The sequence below is a fragment of the Fopius arisanus genome, unplaced genomic scaffold (genome assembly GCF_000806365.1).
Source record: "Fopius arisanus strain USDA-PBARC FA_bdor unplaced genomic scaffold, ASM80636v1 scaffold00021, whole genome shotgun sequence".
Lineage (NCBI taxonomy): Eukaryota > Metazoa > Arthropoda > Insecta > Hymenoptera > Braconidae > Fopius > Fopius arisanus.
Window position 1 is genome coordinate 1026793 of NW_011887760.1, and position 21071 is coordinate 1047863.

The 21071-nt window shown below is 35.0% G+C and overlaps 3 protein-coding genes across 6 annotated transcripts in view; 2 read left to right on the plus strand and 1 right to left on the minus strand.

The window, feature by feature from the left end:
• Pgls (6-phosphogluconolactonase) overlaps positions 1-2459 on the plus strand; it is a 4228-nt gene extending 1769 nt beyond the window's left edge. Inside the window, exon 4 of the mRNA XM_011301350.1 lies at positions 454-2459. Coding sequence (XP_011299652.1) covers positions 454-567 — 114 coding nt within the window. The 3' untranslated portion in view covers positions 568-2459. The remainder of the gene's footprint in view (positions 1-453) is intronic.
• On the minus strand, positions 1204-17277 carry SCaMC (Short Calcium-binding Mitochondrial Carrier). Of its 4 annotated transcripts, XM_011301346.1 has the most exons (10): positions 17086-17277; positions 15980-16809; positions 14963-15089; positions 14636-14726; positions 14426-14537; positions 5231-5389; positions 4890-5147; positions 4542-4709; positions 4180-4431; positions 1204-3470 (listed from the first exon to the last, which is right to left on the minus strand). In XM_011301346.1, exons 2-10 carry the CDS (start codon positions 16169-16171, stop codon positions 3396-3398), a joined length of 1434 nt encoding a protein of 477 aa, XP_011299648.1. In that variant the 5' UTR covers positions 16172-16809; positions 17086-17277; the 3' UTR covers positions 1204-3395. The 4 variants fall into 4 exon arrangements, with proteins under 4 accessions (XP_011299648.1, XP_011299650.1, XP_011299649.1 ...); XM_011301348.1 differs by lacking the exons at positions 14426-14537; positions 14636-14726; positions 14963-15089; positions 15980-16809; positions 17086-17277 and adding an exon at positions 12551-12713; XM_011301347.1 differs by lacking the exons at positions 14426-14537; positions 14636-14726; positions 14963-15089; positions 15980-16809; positions 17086-17277 and adding an exon at positions 8699-8910.
• A 184-nt stretch (positions 17278-17461) lies between these two features.
• LOC105264469 (uncharacterized) lies at positions 17462-18946 on the plus strand. The gene is made up of 2 exons (XM_011301351.1): positions 17462-18102; positions 18532-18946. The coding sequence occupies exons 1-2, from the start codon at positions 17926-17928 to the stop codon at positions 18913-18915; spliced, it is 561 nt and encodes a 186-aa protein (XP_011299653.1). The 5' UTR covers positions 17462-17925; the 3' UTR covers positions 18916-18946.
• The last annotated feature ends 2125 nt before the right edge of the window (positions 18947-21071 follow it).

Sequence of the window (21071 nt, forward strand, 5' to 3'; positions counted from 1 at the left end):
AGCGCCCTTCAAAATTTTTTCCTCTTTTTTTTCATTATTTTTTCATGCCAAATCCAGTGATTTTCGTGACCTCAAAACTTATCCCAAATTTTTATGTATTTTAGGCTAGAAAGATAAAATTTAAACAAAAGATGACGTTCTATAGGTAGTCCACCCGGGCCTTAACACTATTCTTTTAACCTATCCCTTTTGGATTATTCGTATTTTTCATTCAAGTTACAAAAGTTGTCTTCTGGATTAATCTATATGTCTTTAACAATACAATTATATGAAATCTAGAAAATTTGATATTCGAATCCACGAAACATTAATAGGACTTTGTACGGGAAGTTTTAGAGAAATCCCGTATAATTTCATAACAGATCGAGTAGGAGTTATAGTAAAAAGCTTAATTAAGAAAATTGGTGTTTTATCACTCCATTGAATAATCTATTAAAATTTCTTCTATCTTAGCGCATATTAAAGGACAAAGAGAAACTTCCCGCTGGTCGGGTTCAACCAACGAACGGCAATCTCTACTGGATTTTAGACGAGGAAGCAGCAAGTGGCATAACTGAAACAGGATAAACCGTGGCTGTTTTTTTATATTTCATTTTATATTTACACTCAATTCTTATTCCATAAGCAACGACATTCTTAACGCAGTCTATAACTTCACGTTTTTTATCACTCTCTCAATGAAATTGTGTATATGAGACGTATCATTCAGGTAAATGATTCAAAATGGAAAAACCTTCTATTGTAAACGTCAAGATGCATGTACATGCTAATTTGCTAATATTTGTGATACATAAAATTAGTAAAAATTTTGTTACGATATTAAATATATGTTGAGTAATATTATGTTCCTGGTTTATATTGATCCATTACTCATCCTTTTACCTTTTTTCTGTATGACACCAATCACTTATTTTTTAGAATGATGATTTCGTAATTTATTAGATGTCGAGCGAGTAACCCTTGAGTGAATTCCTTTCTTTCCGTTTAGCAGAACAGAAAATTGAAAATGACAAAAGAATTTTCCTTACTATTCAATGGAAGTAAATAATTAGACATAGAGACTGTGATATTTGAAATATATTTCCGATTGAGAATATGGACAGTTCGATGTACAAGAGTTTTTGCAGTAGTTTATAACAGTACACTAACATATTTTTTGTCGACTTTTTATTATCAGTCTAGTTTTATAAGCTTTGATTTTTCTTAAAGTTGCACAGCTTTTAATTTAGTTGATTTTTTGCGGATATTTGGATGTTGAATGCCAGTAGTGAAACAATAAATTTTTCAAAGATATTTCCGAAGTTGAGACATTATGAAATTTTCAGTAAAATTTTTTTCGTGGAAGTCATTGATATCGGCAAAAAGAACTATTCTATATATTTCGCCATGTCTTTCAAATTAGGAGATTTTCATTAAAAACTAGAGACAATAATAATTATAATGGAATTCAATCTAATAATCATAATGGAATAAAAGATGTTTTTAGTGCGTCACTACTGGAATTCAATGCAATTAGGAGCAATCATAGATGTACAGATACTGCTTCTATATCAAATAATACTTCATTGAAAATTTTATGAATGCAGTAGAGTTATATTTTTTTGTATTTTTTTTTTGGAATAATGTTGTAGGTTTTGATAATTAGTAGCGGGTAAATTAATGAATTAATGAACTATACATCGAGATAATGAAAAATTCTCTTACATTTCAGGGAGCGGGTTCCTTTCTTCCACTTTTTTAATATAATAATGGTCGTCAATAAATAAGGTTTATTCTTACAGAAAAACTTTACATAGAATGTACATGGTGGAGCAATAAAAAAAATTCAACTAAAAAGGAGAAAAAATTATTCATTACGATTGCTTGTTTTTAAAGTCATGTACTATCAGTCCCATACAGTTTTTTCGTCAATAGAAAAATCCGTACCAATTGTAAAAGCATCTCAATGTTAATTGGGCATTAATCCTCGAGGGAGAAGAGCATAAAAAATTAAGTAAGACAGTTGGAGAAACAAAATCTGAGCTATATATGCCTTAGTTATTTCTTTAAATATGCTTTGAGAGACGCCTCTGGTATTTGAGTCATACGTGATGTTATTCACGCTGGGAATGATACTTTAGATGCACATTTTTTTTCAATACTTAGATTCCAAAGATGGTTAATGCAATAACGAGGCATTTAATTTTTTATTGTATATTCTAGGATTTGAAGAATGATTTTTGGAGCAGATTAGTGAATCATAACGAGTTAATAGACCATATTTTGTTAATAATATGATTATGTCGAGATTGTGTCGAGAAGTGGTGTGTTGCGAAGAAAAAGTGGCAGAAGACATCTATGGATGCTATTAGATGTTCCAACAAGAGCCTTTTTCTATATTTCTTCTCAAAACCTCGTATTATCAAGATGAATTCACAGATTAAGAGAATGTAGAATTAAAAATATTGCATGTCCTAGAACTAAAGGCATACGTTAGGGAATGAATCAAGGAGCTCTATCTTGCAATTCTTGCAATTTAAAAGGCACTAACAGAATGTCCGAAGATGTGTAATGAAAAAAATAAATTTTCTGTTGTCCTATTATGAATTTCCCGAGTTATGCCTTTACTTCTACACGACATTGACATTGTTTCAACCTTTTTTCCTGAAGATTTTATTTCTCATTGTTAGATTTTTTTCCTTTGTAGATGTTGTTCTAAATAATTTTCAATCATTATCTGCGGGAAGAAATTTCTAAAAAATCATAACCCATATCGAGCATTAAATCTTTTACTCTCTTTCATGATTTCTGAAATCCTTATCAGTATACTTATCACAGTGTAAGTATAACTTTGAACATATCAATTGAATATCATTGATTATGTCAATGCCAATGATGGAAAAAATCCAAAACAAATCTAAGGATTTACTTTCTTTTGTCTTTAATCGCTTTACGGCCAGGGGCTTCTTATGCTTCAGTGGCTTAAAACCTTTGAATTGAGTTTAGCTGATCGCTTTATTCCTAATTATTTTTAATGTTTTTATAATTTAAAATGTTTTCAAACTGAGCACAAACGTGTACATTAACACTGATCATCCAATCTCAAACATAATACGTGCATAGGCCACACCATTCTGGAGTTTGTAATTACAATGATTTTTTCTATTAGAAATGATTTTTGAGCATAAACTGCCAGTGATGATTCATCTCACTTGAAGCGTTGAACTTTAGAAGAACTAGTCGTTAGATCAATGAGACAAATTGTGAAGCAGTGCAAACGATTAGGATTTTTTTCCGATTGGCACTAGATCCGCCACTCTCTCCCCAGCTTCTGTTTCTTTGCCTCCATTAGTTCAATAACTTAGAGCTGATAATAATTTAATTAAAAAATTCATTGTTCCTAGGAAAGATCTTCATCACGTCATGTTAACACCAAGAGCCTGTCTGAAATGTTCGTAGACCACGTAGCTTATTGATACAGCTGGGGCGACCTACGAAAAAAAAACATTCAGATAATTCAGGGGAGAACCATCATGAATTATCAACGCATTGTATCTGAGTGAATATGAGATTAGTGTTTATCTATACGATCTTTGACACGTGCCAAAGGCGAGTGATATAATCCCAAGAGTCCAAAAAACACGCTCCCGCACTTGCGGAGCAACTGTACTTTTCATGACAATGTGTAGGAAGTAAAACGTCACTTTCCACCAAGTGTGTTGAAAGTGATTTGTTTTTTATTGAGATTCGTTTGTTACAATTGTATCTATAGAATATAAGATGAATAAGATTTCATATAGACTTTCTTTTACACAATCAGCACAACAGAGCCAAGTTGATATTTTCTTCCATAATAATTTTAATAATTGAAGATTATAAAATCATCAGAAGTTATCACAAAAGTTAATAGTCTTCAAGCATAAAATCAAAATAGGAAATAAATCAAAATCAAAAGAAAAAGTTGAGGAAGCGTTAAGTTAAAAACGAATTTGTAGATGATGCATTAAATATTTTTGAGTGGTTAAGCTTTACAGATATAAATTGACACATTTTTTTCTCAAAATTATTACGTGTAATAGGGTTTTGACTGTTTTGCCAAAATTTCATAGCGATTCACCTCAAAAGTAGCTTCTACGATATTTTCTGAATAATCTTTATAATGTTGTTGAACTTTCGGGTGATCCGATTGAAGATAATTACCTTGAGGAAATTGGGCGTTAAGCCTCGATATAATCCCCGGAAACCTTCTGTCTGTAAGATGTCTTGGAAGACCCCAATCATAGTTCTCGAATGTGTATTAGATACTTCAGCCTGCAATCTTGTTCTGACTAGAGCGAGTGGATAAGAGCACACCTGTCCTGCCGTACTCGAGGCAGTACCACACAGAAGGAGAACCCAAAATGCCGGTTGTTCGTTTTTACTGTGTGATCGTAAATACCTATTTTTTAATGTCTGCAACAAGGATATCATATGAATAGAAAATAATTATTGCCATCAATGAAGTTGCAAAACAATGTGGTGTGTATATATATATAATGATTGCAAGTATGTTAGATTTTTACCTCATAAACAGCTAAATCAATTCCAGCATAGGGGAGGATGCCAATTAGGTTGGGTATGTATCCTCGATAAAAATTTTTAAGACCACCCTGAGCATATATCTTCTGGGCTGCATCTACGATCCCGTTGAATTCACCTGTCTTTCTTAATGCAAATCGCGTTTTTAGCACCTAGAACATACAAGTGCAAAATCTTTCATTAATTATCTAATTACTAAACTTACAACAGAAAAATTGTTTAAAAATTTATGAAAATTAAACATTATTTTCATATGATTTTTGTCCCGATAAATGAATAATCATAGTTCAGAGTTTTATGAGCGATTGTACACAAGACACATGTATATTTACCTCCAAGGGATAAATAGCAGATTGACTGATACCCCCAGCTGCTGATCCAGCAATAAATCGCTCATCAATACCTAATTCCCTGGAGTCGTTTCCCTTGATGAATCTCTTAATCTTTTCATATGCTGCAAATTTTAGGGCGGTTTCCGGTCCAATTTTAAGTACATTGATTCCATTTCCTCGCCATAAACTATAAATGCCACCCTCCCTTAGCATGTACTTCAGACAACTCCTTATATTGCAGTGTTTTGTTCCATGGACCTGAAGAACAAAATTCAAATATCCTTCAAAAATCACTTCTACAGTCTTGATCTCAATTTAGTGTTTTTTAATGGAAACCTTACCTGAAGATATACTTTTATTCTGTCTAAAGGAGCTGTACACGTACGTGAAACAGCGCCAGCAATTCCACCAGCTAATAAGTGTCTCCACCACATTCCTGACATCATTTCACTGCTTGTAAAGTCATCAGGAACGCCCATATCCTCCCCAATGTCCATGTACTGCAAACAACAAAATTAACAATTAAAACAATTAATTTCATGAACATGAAACATTTTTCTTAAACAAGGCCGTTTATTTCCTCAAATAATCCTTGAGTCTTTTCATCTAAATGTAATAATTGTAAAAATATACATAAATAATTAATATTCATTCTTGTAGAATTGAGAAATTATCACGCGAATATATGGTAATCAAGGCCAACGAGAATTTTCCTTTTTTTATCTATTGTACAAGTGTAGGCCGAATAAATCAGACGATCATGATTTATATTTCGCTTTTTTATGTCACTTTTACATGTCACAATTAATAATAGAAGTTATTTCCCCACGCTCAAATGCAACTTGTTTCAAAGTCCTCTCGCCACATGACATATCGTCCCTTACATTCTACGCCGAATAATATATCTCTAGAAGATACTAGAAAATTATACCGATTTATTACTGACAATTGCATTCTCAAGCACGATCAAATGAATCGATTCTCTTTCTCGAATAGCTTGACACAATAATTATTACCACGTGTGGACATTGTTCCAAATGCGTGTCATGCTTACCATCTCAGACTTCTGCGCATTTACTGAAGTTCAATTTGTCTATTGTGTTCTCAAGAGTTCTACTTGTTCTACAAAACATTTCAATATTTTCATCATCATATTGGAAGTTTTTGCAAGCAAATAAGCTGACCACTTCCACGGTGACTTAAATTTAATTTTTCAAGATAAAACGAAATATTTTTCTACACGGAAGAATGAAAAAATAGGATTTTAGAGCTGTAGGGAATGGAAAATTCTGGTGAACACTCCGAGGATGTCATTTATTTGTCTACAGAACCTATTACAACAATCGCTTTCAGTGACACTTGGAGAGACATAGGTAATAACGAAAGCAAACAATAACGTATAAATTTAATATGTGTATGTGCCAAACTCTGGGAGAGAGAAAGAGAAAGAGGAAGCCAAAATCGCCAATACCAACAGCAATTAAGAGGCCTGGTCAGTGCTTCTTTTTGTGCATTCTAAAATGATTAATCCAAGAACCTTGTGATGAATTATTGTAAATGTCCATCTGTCACACAAATGTGGATGATTCCCGTTCTACAATAGTTGCGTTTTTGGAATAGTTTTTCGAAATGTAATGGTAGCAAATGTCAATTTTCCGGCTATATGGTTTCCTCATACCACCGTTATAATCTAGAGTGGTTCAACGATTTTTCAAAAGACTTAATACTTAACTTCACCCATATCTCCATCATCAAGTCACTATCAATGCTATCGAGCGTATCCATGACGAGAAAAAAAATCACTCTAGATTGTTAATTGTGACAATTAAAACTAAATAGGGATGCTAAAGGTGATCCTTCTAACGCATTAGCTGGGAACGAATGGAGTGGGTTGGGCATGTAGCCAGGGCGGACCCTCGCAATTTTTGACTAGTTGCCCAATGTCAGTAGCAAAAATATTTAATTCCCTCGTAACGCATCCAATGCCAACTTGGCTTTCACGTTTCCATTCTTGCAATGGGCCTACCTCCAATTGGACAACCGTCACAATCTGGGATACTTTCTATCTTTCGAGAAACTCAAAAAATTCCACGCATTTTTTTTTACTAATTCACCTCTTAATTCACCATTTGAGAAGTCATGATAAATTAAAAACTCAAAGTATTAAATTTACGATTCTCTAATAATCGACAGACTAATGTAATGATTGACAACTTTTTTTTCAAGTGGCATTGATTTTAGTTTTAAAACCACTTTTTCAATAGTATAAAAACTTTGAAGTTTTTGAAAATTTGAATTATTAAAAAAAAAATATTTTATGAATTGTGTTAGGCCTGCTACTCTCTACGATTTATGTAGAATAATAGAAATTGGAATGACTGAAGAGCAAAATATCTTGAAAATTCTTATCGAGACAATTCGAGAGAATTTATCATAAATATACACAGGTGCAATCCGTTTTTCAAAATGGCAGATAGAATCATTTATAAACAACTATAAATGGAAAAATATATGATAAAAACGAGAATGGTCTCACGAAAGCTTATTTGTCGATGAAGTTAATTCTCAAACTTTGAGATATTTGGCTAACTTATTTCGCTTTTTTACTACTTCGTTAATTCGCTCGATTTTTAATGTGAGCGTGACTACGGTACAAAATGCTTAAAATAAAATAAAAAAAAAATATGCGATGAACGTTGAGAGACTTGTTAAAATTTTTATTTATAGGAATTATACTACAGAAATAGCAATTTTCCAGAATTTATTAGTTTTTTTTTATAAGAAAAAGAAAATTAAGAGAAAAGATCATTGATGTTTTCAAAAACAGTGCCCTATCTTTCATTATTGGTGAGATACACTACATAAAAAAATCAATTCTCCCAAGTAAATTTAAGACAATTTAGCACAAGTAAATGTGTATAAATATTTGTATTTGAAATCTCTGTTGTTAGTATATTGACTTGAAAAAAAAGTAATTATTGTTCGCAGATAGTAGGAAGCACTGACGTGTTCAGCTTGAATTTTATTTTTCAGAGTATACATATCTCGAAAAAATTATCTCATTTCTCGAAACTTGTCGCAATGACGTATACATTCGATTAATCTCACAACTACATGCATTACGGTAAACTCGGCGGGAAGTTTAAGCTCCATCGTGACTCATCGTCTACGTAGCATCACTGCATCACTGTATCACCTCCGACACTATTTTTGGCAACTCGAAAGCTCCAATCTCAACCAACTTACTCCTAAACTAGACTATTCAAATTTCACCATAAACACTCACTCCGGAACAAATTGACTGATAACTCTGTTCTCTGTTTTTTCTTAAGCGAATCCTTCCAGAAAAATCGAATATTTAATCTTCTATCAAAATTCAATGCATACATTCAAAACTTGGCACTGTTATTTGTTTGCAAGGGAGCTTCAGCTATATCCCCCTTTAGTTTTTAGAACTGCTATCTTTTTTACACTGTCCAATATCCAATTCTACCGGCAATGGCGACAATGGGGAAAAATTAGAAGGAAAGACCTACTGAAAAATATGGAACAGCTAAACTTGTCGGAAATATGAAATACTGAGCTCTGATTCACCAAAATTAGACTGGTAAAAATAATGACAAATAATCACTGATAATATCGTAGATATTTCATTGAGTTATCGAGATAGATAAAATAGTCGGCATTATTGGAACCTCTTTATCGCGTGAAAAAAATATATTTCTCGATGTTCATTCTGTTTCGTAAAAAAAAATCCATTCTGGATGGATATAAGTCGATTGCACTTTCACTATGAAATATCGACATACCCTTTGAAGTAGTTCATGGTATCTCTGGAGAAACTCTCCACAAACTTGACACCCATTGCCAAGATTTTTCTGCTCCAATAATCTCGTTGAATGTAACATTACACCACTGGTCATTTTAATTTCTGATAATTGAGGGATTGTCTGAATAGCTGTCAAGTGAATGAAAAAGCGTGTGATACCGAGTCTACCGAGTTTGAGACTGAGACTACGAAAAATTCAAGTGATCGGTTAACGCCAGTTGGAAATTCAAACGATGGATCATCACTGGGAGAAATCCCCACCAAGTCTCTCAACGTCACTCGCACGTCACTCTCACTCAGTACGAGACCTCACGCATTCGTCGAGACGAACATATACATATTTTCAGTTAAATACCCTTTCAAGCTTGAAGCTCATTTGTCAACAAACTATTCGCCAAATATATAATAATTTTGAAGGTCTTGGGATATGATAACTTATTAGTCATTCGTGCACATTTCAACCGATAGAATTGCATCATTAGACAAGCTTCATATTTTAAAAATGGCAGAGACAGAGCTTTGAAAAACACGAGGCAATTTAGTTCTCTTATTTTATCAGTATTTTATTAATACTGTCAATTTTAACGAGCGATTAACTCACTTTAAGTACTGTTCTTTAAGTCCCAGATGTAGGTAGGAGAGAAAATTATTGAAAAAATATAAAAATTAATATAAAGCGAGTAGATTAATCAACTCGTGCCATCCTATTGGTTGATATTTGAGCGAAAATAATAGTTAAGAATATTATTGTCTGAATTTACAATATTTTTCTGGTTTTTCAGGGCTGTATTGGCCAGTAAAGTATTCTACTTGTTGAAAATTGACGTTTTTTCACTTCGAATGTATTTATATTGAAAAACGACGAGTTGGGAATTTGCGGTCACTGGAGAAAGAGTAATGATAATTTGTTTAATTTAATGAGGAATTAACTAGAAAATGGCATATTTTAAGGGGGAAATATATGCAAATTGAATATTTTGTAAATAAGGATTATTCGTTCAAATGTGTGTCGGTTGATAGCAATCGTATAAATAAAATTCTCTTTCTTATAAAAAAAATCTGTGCATTTTTACTTGATTTACATAATAAAATCAATAAACACTATCAATGAAATGAAATGTCTCGCCACCTCAATAAACAGTTTTTCATTAATCTGCCCTCGTCAAAACATTTCCAGAGTGATAGAATGAACTTCGTGACTTTAACGAATTGGTTACATTACACTAAACCTCGAGCGATACGTTAATTTTATTAAATTAATTCTCAAAACTCTGCTTTGATTTAACTTTCGATTGTTTAATAAATACTTGTGTATGATTTATATTGGTGTACGTTTTTAATTGTCGTCACATATCTCGAGCTCTTGGTTTATTCTAATGTTTTAATAGTTCTTTATTCTAGTGACGAGTAAGATTTTTTTTTAAATCCTTCAAAATTAATTCAGCTCTGATACAGATATTTGACATTTTGTTGGAATATTCCTTCATATATAAACAAGTTCAGTGGAATAAAAATTTCCCATATTACTACGAATGAAAAATTTCTAATGGGTAAACTACCTAATATTCTCAATAGGGGAAATTTAAACAAATTGGTCAGTAGGATTTAGTTTCATGGATAAATAAAATTTGTTATATTGACAACGTTAACCTGCTTCGAATAAACAAACATCCTCAATGCAGTTGCGTATTTTGACGTGCTAGCAATTGACGCAATCTAATGCGAAACTTCTCAACAGTTCCAGCTCTCAGTAAATTGACTGGATGTTTCAAGTTGAAATGATCTTGCACACAACTCACGAAATACAAAGTAAAAAAGTTTTGATTTATGAGTTTTTCAAATTAATAACACTATCTATAAGTTTTCTAAGTAACAAATCGCCTCGAAAGACTCTCCACTGTGCACCACAACTTCCACTTCCTGAAGGGGATTTTCTCTAATAATTAATGTTCCCCTAATAATCTACGGATAATCCTCAAGTAATAAAATGGCAAATCCTACTTTCCCAATGAAAATATAAAAACTCGTCAAAGAGGACTTTTTGTATACGAGGAAATTATTAAAAGAAGACTTCATTTCCAAAAAAAATATTTAGACACTAAAGGAATAACAGTTGATTGAGCAATTAAAACATCTTAAATATAAACAGATTTCACGGAAATAAATGTCATGATTTTTAATATTTCATTTTGTTTACTTAGGGATTAAATCGAGATATAAAAGAAAGATAACCCAACCTGTATAAATGCCGATGAGATAAAAAAATTGCTTCACTGACATAGCTGATATGAATCTAGGATCCTCACAATAATTCCTATCATCATCATCTACATTTGAAATTCAATGTTTAAATTTGAAGGTTCCTCACTTTTTGATAATATTTCGATATTCATCAAGAGTTGAAGTGCAAGGTATGATTGACAATTCCGCAAAAACTTTTCTTTCAATTTCTAAGGGGGATATTCTCTGCTTCCACCAAGCCTACGACTTACTCCACAAATACACATATACTCATATATTCATATATTGATACATGATGATATAATGACATGATGACATGAAACTGAACAGTTTGCTTGACCAAAAAGCATGAGAACTTTTGAATTTGGACAACATTAATTGATAATTGAATATTTTCCTGGTGTTCTAGTATGTCCAACGTCCGACTGTACTTTATCCGGCTTTTTTTTCTTCAATGAAACTTTGCCTCTGCTGAGTCTCTCAATGTGCGCAATCATATCAGAAATGATAACAGAAAGACCCCACATGTTTTTCATCACACACCCGTCGTAATATTAAAATTAATAAGCATTAAAATAAGATACTCCAAGTTTAAATAATTTACTGGATAAAAGTTTGCATTTTTCCAGTAGTTGATTTTGGTGCAGGCTTTATGATGACGAACAGGGCTGTGCCTTAAAACCACTGTGAATCTGATCAGACTGGATGGATTTGGTTAAAACCGTGATAGTCCGAGGGTCATTAAATGCTCCCGACAATCAGTGCTTGACCTCAACAGTTGAAATTCATATTGAGAAAATCGCTTCATTCACTGACCGTCCAACGAATAATAAAATTAATAGAATAGTTGAATGCCATCTGCCATTTTTTTACCCTTTTTTTCTCAGGTTACTTACAGCGACTGTCTGGCTGATAAATTTCAGATTATTCAATGACAGCACTCGACAGTAGACGGATGATAAAGAAAGATTAACAAACCTTTCAGACATGTGCATTGATAAACCGTTTTATATTCCTTTTCCTTTTTTTGTTCTGTTTTTCCTGATCAGGATAATTAGTTTAGAATTAGTTTTATAAGCGTCGTTCTGCAGACCTGGGTATCGAAATCGTTAGAATTGTCACAGAAATAGTGACGAGTAATTTGACAATTGATTGCATTGACCGTTGCTAATTTATCAAGTGTGAAAATCAAAATTCAGGGAAGTTGAGAGATATCTGCAAAGATAGCATGCAAAGTTTGTCACATTGTCGGAAAATTTAGTGACAAAGACATTTGTTACTTGTCCTACTTTCATTGCACCATGTGCTTGATCTACACATTTTAATAGAAAGCGTTATTCGAAATTTTTTCAACCATAAAAGAATAGAAAACAATATTCGTAAACAACTAAAAAAAAACTAATAGACATGCTTAGTTGCTGCAGCAGGATCGATTGCCACTTTCCATTGCTATTCTACAACTAATTAAAACCTCTATTATCTAGGGAATTATCCAAAATTCATAGGAAAGCAAAAAGATTTAGTGGGAGTGACATAATAGCCTGATGCAATTTGATCAATTGTAGGTGATATATTCTGAGGGGCCTCTTACTTGCTTTTCCAATATTGATTTGATCCATGAAATGATATTAAACTTATCCTCAGGCATGATAAGGTATTTATTACCGAGTTCTGAGGGATCATTCAGAAGTTCACAAATTATGGAAAGAATTGGATAACGAACGTTCTACTGATTTCGGGAAAATCAGAGTCAGTGCGCTTGAGCAGTGCGCATGCTTCATCGTATGCAGGGAGAACGATAGCCATATAACAGCTGCTATTCAAAAGAGAACAGCTGGATATCAAGGTCACTTCAGAAAGAGGCACGTGATTATTCAACAATTCAACAATTCAACAATTTAACAATTTAACAATTTAACAATTCAACAATTCAACTCAAATATGTAAATTCTTCAATTGGTGGTGGAAAGCCGTTTAACGAGCAAGAATAAAAAAAAAATGTTTAACAGAGAGAGAGAGAGAGGGAGAGAAGTGAGTAAAGCATCACTTTGGTTATCGGACGAGCCCTCGACTTCGACGAATACGAAACTATTAGTTGGCTCAGTGCAATTTTAAATGTTTGGTTATGCCATTGACTTATCATTTGTGAGATTGTGCTCGATATTATCTTTATGTTCACGAGCTACACGTCGGAATGCGGCATTGCAGAACACTTTGTCATACTAATTAAGGGTATTTGATTCGTTTTGAAGGTTGAGACGATTAACTTATTCAAACTTACACCCTATTTTAATACGTTTTTTGACCCTACCCTGTCTTTTGAACTAACCGAGAATTCCTCCCTTCTCTGAGAATATAGTTTTGATCTTCCCTATGAAAAATGATCTTTAGTTTTGGTTATAACTTGTCAAGGATAAAAGACCGCTCGATTTTGCAAATTTTTTTTTGTCTTAATTAGCACATGGGATGAACTAGGGAGTTTACCAATAATTTATTTCTCCAAAAACCACGAAATAAATTAAAGTGTATTCTACCGCGGTCCCAGGGGCTGATCCGTGGGGGGAAGGGGGCTTTCTCTTAAATCGAATTTTTCCATCGTTCCACGATTGATTTCATATTTATTCGCCGCGTCCGTACTACTAAAGCTTAGCAAAACGAAAAGTAGGGAAATAAAAAAATTGTATTTTCAGCCCGCTCCATGGCGTTGATCTAAAATCGTTGAGGAAGGTCAATGAGTTTTTTCCAAAACCCATTTTTTTCCTCAACCAATTCTTGATAATAGCAAGGATGATTATCAGTCAGATTGGTAATCTCGAAAGTCAATACTAAGAAGGTATAAAACCTTAACATTAACAGTCATGAGTACAGATGCACGATACACCTTGATAATTATTATAATTTCAGTGACAAATAACAGAGGAACGTGTCTATGTAAATGACGGAATTTTGTTATCTTTTAATTCCAGAAAAATATCAAAGAACATATCTGCTGGGCATGCATGACTTTGATTCTTAGAATTAGTATTTGCGTCTCTTGCGCGCAGTAAAAAATCGTATATTGAAAAATATTCAACTGAAAATGTCAAATTGTTAGAAAATGCCATTCTAGTATAAAAAAAACTTACAAGCATTTATTGTTAAGGTGACGATACATTCATATTTTTGGGGGATCCCCGCATTTTATAAAGCCAAACAGAAATTGAGATTAAAAACGACGAAATACTTATTCTGATAACATTCGAACGATAGTCCAAGTAGAGTTTGTTTTTTCGTTTATTGTCCACATAGAACTATGACCGATAAATAACCGAAGACAAATAAACGTGAGCATTGTCAATTACTATTAATTATTTCATATTATGCAAATGCATAAATGGATGCTAGAGATGATGGACGAAATCCACATGACGTACTCTCCATCAACCAAAGCCTTTTGCATGATAGTCATTAATGATTGCTTACTCACCGTAGAATGTCGCCAATACGTGATGAGTGCATGAATGTCATCACTTGGTGCATAGAGTAGAAAATCTCGCCACTCATTGAAAGTTATACTTAAGCTGCCATCCCGGTCCATCCTACGATTAAAATGTAATTAAATGTAAATTATACATTCAATGAACTGTTTTTGATGATTACACACCATCACATTACTTTCATAAACCATTTATATTACCTCTGCAGTAATTTAGTGGCTTCAGCTCTATCCATTTTTATTCCCAGATCCTTATTAAAAGAACTTATCAATTCCTCCAGATCGATTTTACCTGAAAAAAAAAGGTAATCATTTTGAGAAAACCATGAGAAAGTCAAGAAGTCAAATTATATTAAGTTATCCGCTGTCCTCTCACTCTTCTACTACTTCATTGATCTTTTAATCCCATTGAAATTCTAATATAATTCATGGCTCACATTACATGTATTTCTTCTCACGCGCCTCAGACATGTCACGTGCACAGCCAGACTGAGAATATAATAAACAACTGACAAGCACAGTACTCACCATCTTTATTTTTATCGAGATGGGTGAATTGCAGACGAAGTTTTTTTTCATGTTCTATAACGTAATGAATGAATTCAGCTAAACTTATGTCACCGCTTTTGGTGCTGTCCGACTGCTGCAGAAATTTCTGAAATTCAGGAAATCATAAAAATTAATTGTTTGAATTTTATAGATATTTCCTTCTAAATAAAAGTGAAGGAGTACGCAGGGCAAACTGGAACGTCTAGATCAATCTGTTTTTCAAGTAAAAATCATCTAGGCCTTGTATTTCACCTCAAATATCACTTTACTCCTATCTCCCCGACAAGTAAAGAAAAATTAAAAGAAAATTTCAATTCTCCATCAGGAAATATTACGGCTAGTAAATGCAGAACAAAATAGAATAGAATCCTACAAAGTGAAAGATAAAAATTTGAACATCTTTCATCTTCGCTCATGACATTGACAAGTACTCTGTCATTCGATAAATGTTAGTCTCGGCGAAACCTTACAAAATACAATGTGAAAAAATATTCAAAACAATAGAAGTGTGAAGGTCACGAATGACTATCCAATCTAATGCCATTAATCTCTTCTCGTTCGTATAGAACAAAAGTTTCTCTGCACTAAAAACTGCATCTCGACTTCCGAGCATTATTCACTCCCTAACATAGAACATAGAATAACTATTATATAAATCCGTAAATTCACTGGAAAAACCCATTGTCTTTAATTTAAACCTGTTATGTCTCTCTTATTAGATTTTCTCCATGATTATGGTTTTTGGCGATTGAATAAATAAATTTGCAAAATGCCGAATAATATAGAAGTGAAAGCTATTTAGTTAGGCCTAGAGGCGGAATAAAGGCAAGGTCAAATGCGTGCGATGAAAATGAGGTCACTGCGATACATGGATTCTAAATCCATCGATATTTTTAGAAAATTTTCCAATCATCTTATGTGAGAGATGAATTATCAATTCCTAAATTGATCCTCCGCTCAATAAATTAAATAAAAAATTTAAAAAAGTGGTAATACCTCGGCGTATCGTTTGTGAACGCCAACTTGATGGAGAGCCTGTGCCAAATCATGTACATCGATCCTTCCATTTCCATCAATGTCCAATTGTTGGAAAATCTTGGAAAGTCTTTCCTCAGCCTCGACGGGTAATTCATGGAGATAATGAGGTGGCAGTACCATATGTACATTAGTACCACCTCTCGTCGGCATGACTTGAATTTCTTTTTCAACGGCTAGGTAGTTGTATAAAAACGCTATGAAACCCACCAACCACTTCACTCCCGCGTGTTTTCCAACACCAAATTTCCGCCGAGTGCGATGAAATTGAGGATAATACTGAACAACCACTAGCAATGAAACAAGTCGAAGAGAAATAAGAGGAACAGGGTTAACACGAGAAATTGGGCGCAGCCGAGCAGAGCTGAGAACATAAACCTTCTGCTAGGTGCCTGCTGCTGCTGCTGCTGCTGCTGCTGCTGCGAAATAACTCCTCGAACCTCGAACGTCCTCACTAGTACTTACTTACTACTTGCTTGCCTTTCTTTCTCTTATCCAAGTATTTACAATCACAAAGTACTCACAACTTTATTTTCCACATTATCCCACAGTTTTATTCAAGGTGCTCACCATGTCCGTATACATTTCGACCGGCTTCAAAGTTCACCTCATACGCGTGTCATCATCCCAACAACCCGACGATCCGACGATTCCAACGTCAAGGCGTCAAGCATATAACAGCTATAGGTTGCCGTTGTAGGAGGTGCAGGTGCACCACGCGTTCTTGCAAAAATTATTTAGCGGTGCCATCTGTTTGTCCTGGAGGCAAGCCCGTTCCTGGAGTTGCCCAGCTGACAGTAACATTTTTTTTATCACTAACATGTGATTCTCTACATTTATTGGGCTATTTGAGCATTGTGTAGATTTGGGCGCCAATAATTATATACATGGCACATGCAAAAATTTATATTTCAAATTAAAGTACATAATTAATATATTAAGTTGAGTTAATCAAATGCACTTTCAGAAAAAGTGAATTGAAAAACAAATTTTAATATATAAATACTTAAGTACTTCGATATTTAATATAAGCATATTACTTTTTTAAATTTTATGTATATATATACCTGTTTTAACATTTCATACGTTAACAGTTATTTACAGCAATAAGTTTGAAAACGAGAATATTTTTTCAATAAATGTATGAATACAATTTTATCTGAATAGAAGGGGTTTCGTAAAAGATTATTTAAAAGAAGAAGAATTGCAATACTTTTGTTTCTTAAGGAAATTGCAGAAGAATACCGATGAATCCGAACTCGTTAATTGAAATTACCTTGCAACATGGGTTTTATCCCCTCCGGTGTACCTGCGGTGTAACTGCGGTGTAATAATGCTGATAGCCAATGGAGAATCGTTTTATGCTGGCGACAATTGCGATTGGTGACATTGGTGTTATTCATATAAGATATTAACTGTTGGCTCAATCACTTGCGTATTTCATCAGTATGTACATCCCCAGGCATCGACACTTGCAGCATTTCTCTGTCATCTGTCAAGTGAATTAAATGATAAAACAACAAATGAATCTTTAGATTTTACATTTTTGTTTGCATGGTTTATCCAGTTATCTAGTTGAAGAGGTGATCGATCGTGTGAATTTAGTAAAGAGCCAGCTGAAACATTCCTCATAGAAGAAATCCATGACACCTTCAGGAAGATAGTCAAGGAAAAAAATAATAATCACGCGGAATACAACGTAATCACTAATTTCTCAGGTAGATGCTACTCTTTGATTTGATGTTTACTCTGGGCTTTATTAAAACACCGATCCAAAGAATCAAGACATCCGGGAAGTGACCTGAGTGACACCAACTACAAGTTGATTACCATAGGAATTATTCAACTCTTATAATCGGATACAATTTTCTGTTTTTACATACGTCGTATGAAAAACATCGAGTGCCATGGAACAGTTTATTTTTATCGATAAGGAGACTGGAGAGAGTCTTTTCTCATCTGTAGACGATGATGATACTGACTTAATCAATAAAAAAATTATCAGTTCGACTAATGATGCAGAAACTGGAGAACCAGAGGTTGATGTTGGAGGGACAAGTACTAAGAGAAGAGTTCCATTTCAGGTAAGAGTTTATTTTTTATAACTGAGGGAACACTAATAAGACAAAGGACTGATATCTTATTTACCAATATCAAACCTGATTAAATGATAATTGCTCTTGGATAACAAAAATTGTATATCATTGCTGGATTTAAGTCTGTAGTGTTCTTTTTTTAAATTATTAAGTGCATTATTCCCTGTCGTCATTCTATGATAATTCAACTCTCAAAATAAATAAATAATTCGGATGATTCAAACGATACATTTTCGCCACTGAAATGACCTACTATAGAAAATGGTAGACTTTGTTTTTTTTTGTAGGGTAAAACGATAAACAAGGTCTTGATAAGCTTATATGATCAAAAAAAAATTCATTAGAATGACGACTTGACCTAAACAATTTTTTGCAGTGATTAGTATTGATGGATATATATGTTGAAATTGTGTGTAGATCCCAAGGAAAATCAAGGAGGAGCTATCATCAAAGGAAAATGCTAAAAATAAAAAACAAGGTCTTGCTGATCCTCTACCAGAAGGCACCTCCTTTGCGCAGACAAATCCAGTTTTCCTTTTTCTTCCTGCAATATTTTACTGCAGATGGTTTGCACTTGGCCTCACGGTTTTCGAAGTACTATTCCATCGATGGACACACTACAAAAATAAGTCATTGAGGGACTCGGATGTGGAATTTCGATCGCCTTTTTATGGAATTACTTCAGAATTTTGTGCACTGTGTCAGTATGAAACTCGGATGGATAAAGTCGGTAAGATGCAACAAATAAGAATGCACAAATTTCTCAAGCAATGTCATTACATGAAAAGAGCTGTCACGTAAATTTACTATTTATGCTAATTTAAAAAAAAAAGTAAAACGGTTCATTCAATATGATGGCTGTATTGTAGAAAGTGCTACATAATTTTATGCAGGTTGAAAAAAATTAAGTTAAAAAGTCTTCAATGAAAATTCAATTAGTTTTAGAGAGTTGATAAATTAATATTTCATTTTATAATAATGGATGAAAAAATGTATAGCGGTAGAAATAAGAAATTATAGACATAGTAGTATATTTATTCAGCATGTATACCCTTTCGGGCTTTTACACTTTGTTCCCTTCCCTGCTTCCCCACTTATAGACTATCAAATAAGGAAATATGGAGTATGAAAAATATAAAATATGAAGCCATAAGGCTAACAGTTATACAATATCCTTTACAATAATGAACAAATATAATAACAGGTTTTAAGGAGTTTTACAACGGCTTAAGCTAGTAGAGATAGTGCCCCTGCTCGAAGACTTTTTCCTTCTGTTGGAGTCTGGGGACTTAGAGGCGAAGAAAGGCTGGCAGTTGGCTGCAGACCCTCCCACCCCTGGTGTGAAAAAAAACCGGTGTTTCGCGACCATTTTATCGCCCTCCTGCCGGCTGACAGAGAGTACTCCTACTAAGGATCCATCAAGTTTCCTCTCCCTTTACCTCCTGCAAAAAAACTAGGTCATCGCTGGATGAACCTCTTCCGCTTTCCTCATCAATTTCTCCCATTCCCTAACTAGCTTGCACAGCTCCATCACAGGTTCCCCCTCCAGGGTCTCCACCAGAGTCCCCGAGACTCCCAGTGCATCCCACTGCTCCCACCAGTCCCGTAATTCGCCCTCTTGTACTTTCTCACAATGCACAATGTGCTCCAGGTCCTCAGGAGCCTCCCCACACAGCCTACAGCTGGTGACCCTGAAACCCTTATTACCCGCCCTCCCGATGTTTCCGCATCTCATTTTGGCCCACATCACCTTGTCCCCCCATGAGGCCCCTTTCAAGCTCCAGTACCCCTTTTCAGGGTCCTGTCTGCTCAGCCTTTTGTACCACGGGTTGTAGCTAGAGGCGCCTATTCCCTTGTCGTCCAACTCCCGTTGCTGATTGACCCCGCGCTCTATGAATCCTCTCAATTTATCCCAGAAGACCTTTCGTTCTATCTCCCCTCCTTTCAAAATTTCAATGAGTTCTTCCCCTTCCCAGTCTTTGAGGGCCTGTCCCAGCTCCTTTCCCCACACCGATGGGTTTCCGTTGCCCAAAGCTCTGATTTCCTCCTGCAAGCAGACCCTGGCTAGCCTCTTCTTTTCTGATCTACTCACAGCCCATAAGAAGGACAGAACTCTTCTCCTGGTTTCCATGACCAGCCCTTCCCTCCCACTTTCCGCCCTCCACAAATATCCCGGGGTGGACTTGAGAACTCCCATCCCCATCTTGACAATTTTCCCATGGACCCTTTCCAGCATATCCCTCGGGACCAATCCCCAAATCTCCGACCCATACATCGCTCCCGATTTACCTAGCACGTTCATCACGTATAGCCTACTTTTCAGCGTATTCAAACCCGCTCTTGTGGCCACCCCCCAGGCTGCGTTCACCGCTCTGGTGCCTTTCCCAGCCATCTTACGTGTATGCTCTCCGCATGAGTTCCTGGTGGTGAACCAGTACCCCAAGTATTTGAAGGCCTTCACCTCCTCCACTTCCTCCCCGTATACCTGCCATTTCTCCCCTTTCTTCCTTCGACCCCCTCCTCTGAAAACCATCACTTTCGTTTTGTTAACATTAATCACCAGTCTGTTCTCCCTGAAGTATTTCTCTGCCGTGTTGAGCATGCCTTGCAGCTCCCTCGCATCTTCCGCCACTATCACGATGTCATCCGCGTATTTTAGGCAGTAGACTTTTTCTTCACCCACGACTACGCCTCCCACGCCCTTCCTCTCCCACCTCTCATCGACGTCATCGATAAACAGGTTGAAGAGAATGGGACTTAGTGGGCATCCTTGCCTAACTCCCCTCCCCGTCTCGAATCTGCTCGAAATTCCCTCCCCGGTTATAACTTCATTCTCCGTGGTGTTGTAGATTGCCTTGACCATGTCGTAGAAACGTGCCCTTATCCCTTTTCTCCATAACTTTTCCAGCAACATGTCGCGATCCACCGTATCAAAAGCAGCTTTTAGGTCGATAAAA

What these genes read in the sequence shown, in the direction of transcription:
- SCaMC (XM_011301346.1), bottom strand. Translation starts at nt 16,171, where the DNA reads ATGCCGACGAGAGGTGGTACTAATGTACATATGGTACTGCCACCTCAT. An exon ending in TTCACAAACGATACGCCGAG is followed by an intron (nt 15,090 to 15,979) that starts GTATTACCACTT and finishes CCTGAATTTCAG; the next exon opens with AAATTTCTGCAGCAGTCGGA. An exon ending in TCTCGATAAAAATAAAGATG is followed by an intron (nt 14,727 to 14,962) that starts GTGAGTACTGTG and finishes TTTTTTTTTCAG; the next exon opens with GTAAAATCGATCTGGAGGAA.
- LOC105264469 (XM_011301351.1), top strand. Translation starts at nt 17,926, where the DNA reads ATGGAACAGTTTATTTTTATCGATAAGGAGACTGGAGAGAGTCTTTTC. An exon ending in AGAGAAGAGTTCCATTTCAG is followed by an intron (nt 18,103 to 18,531) that starts GTAAGAGTTTAT and finishes AATTGTGTGTAG; the next exon opens with ATCCCAAGGAAAATCAAGGA.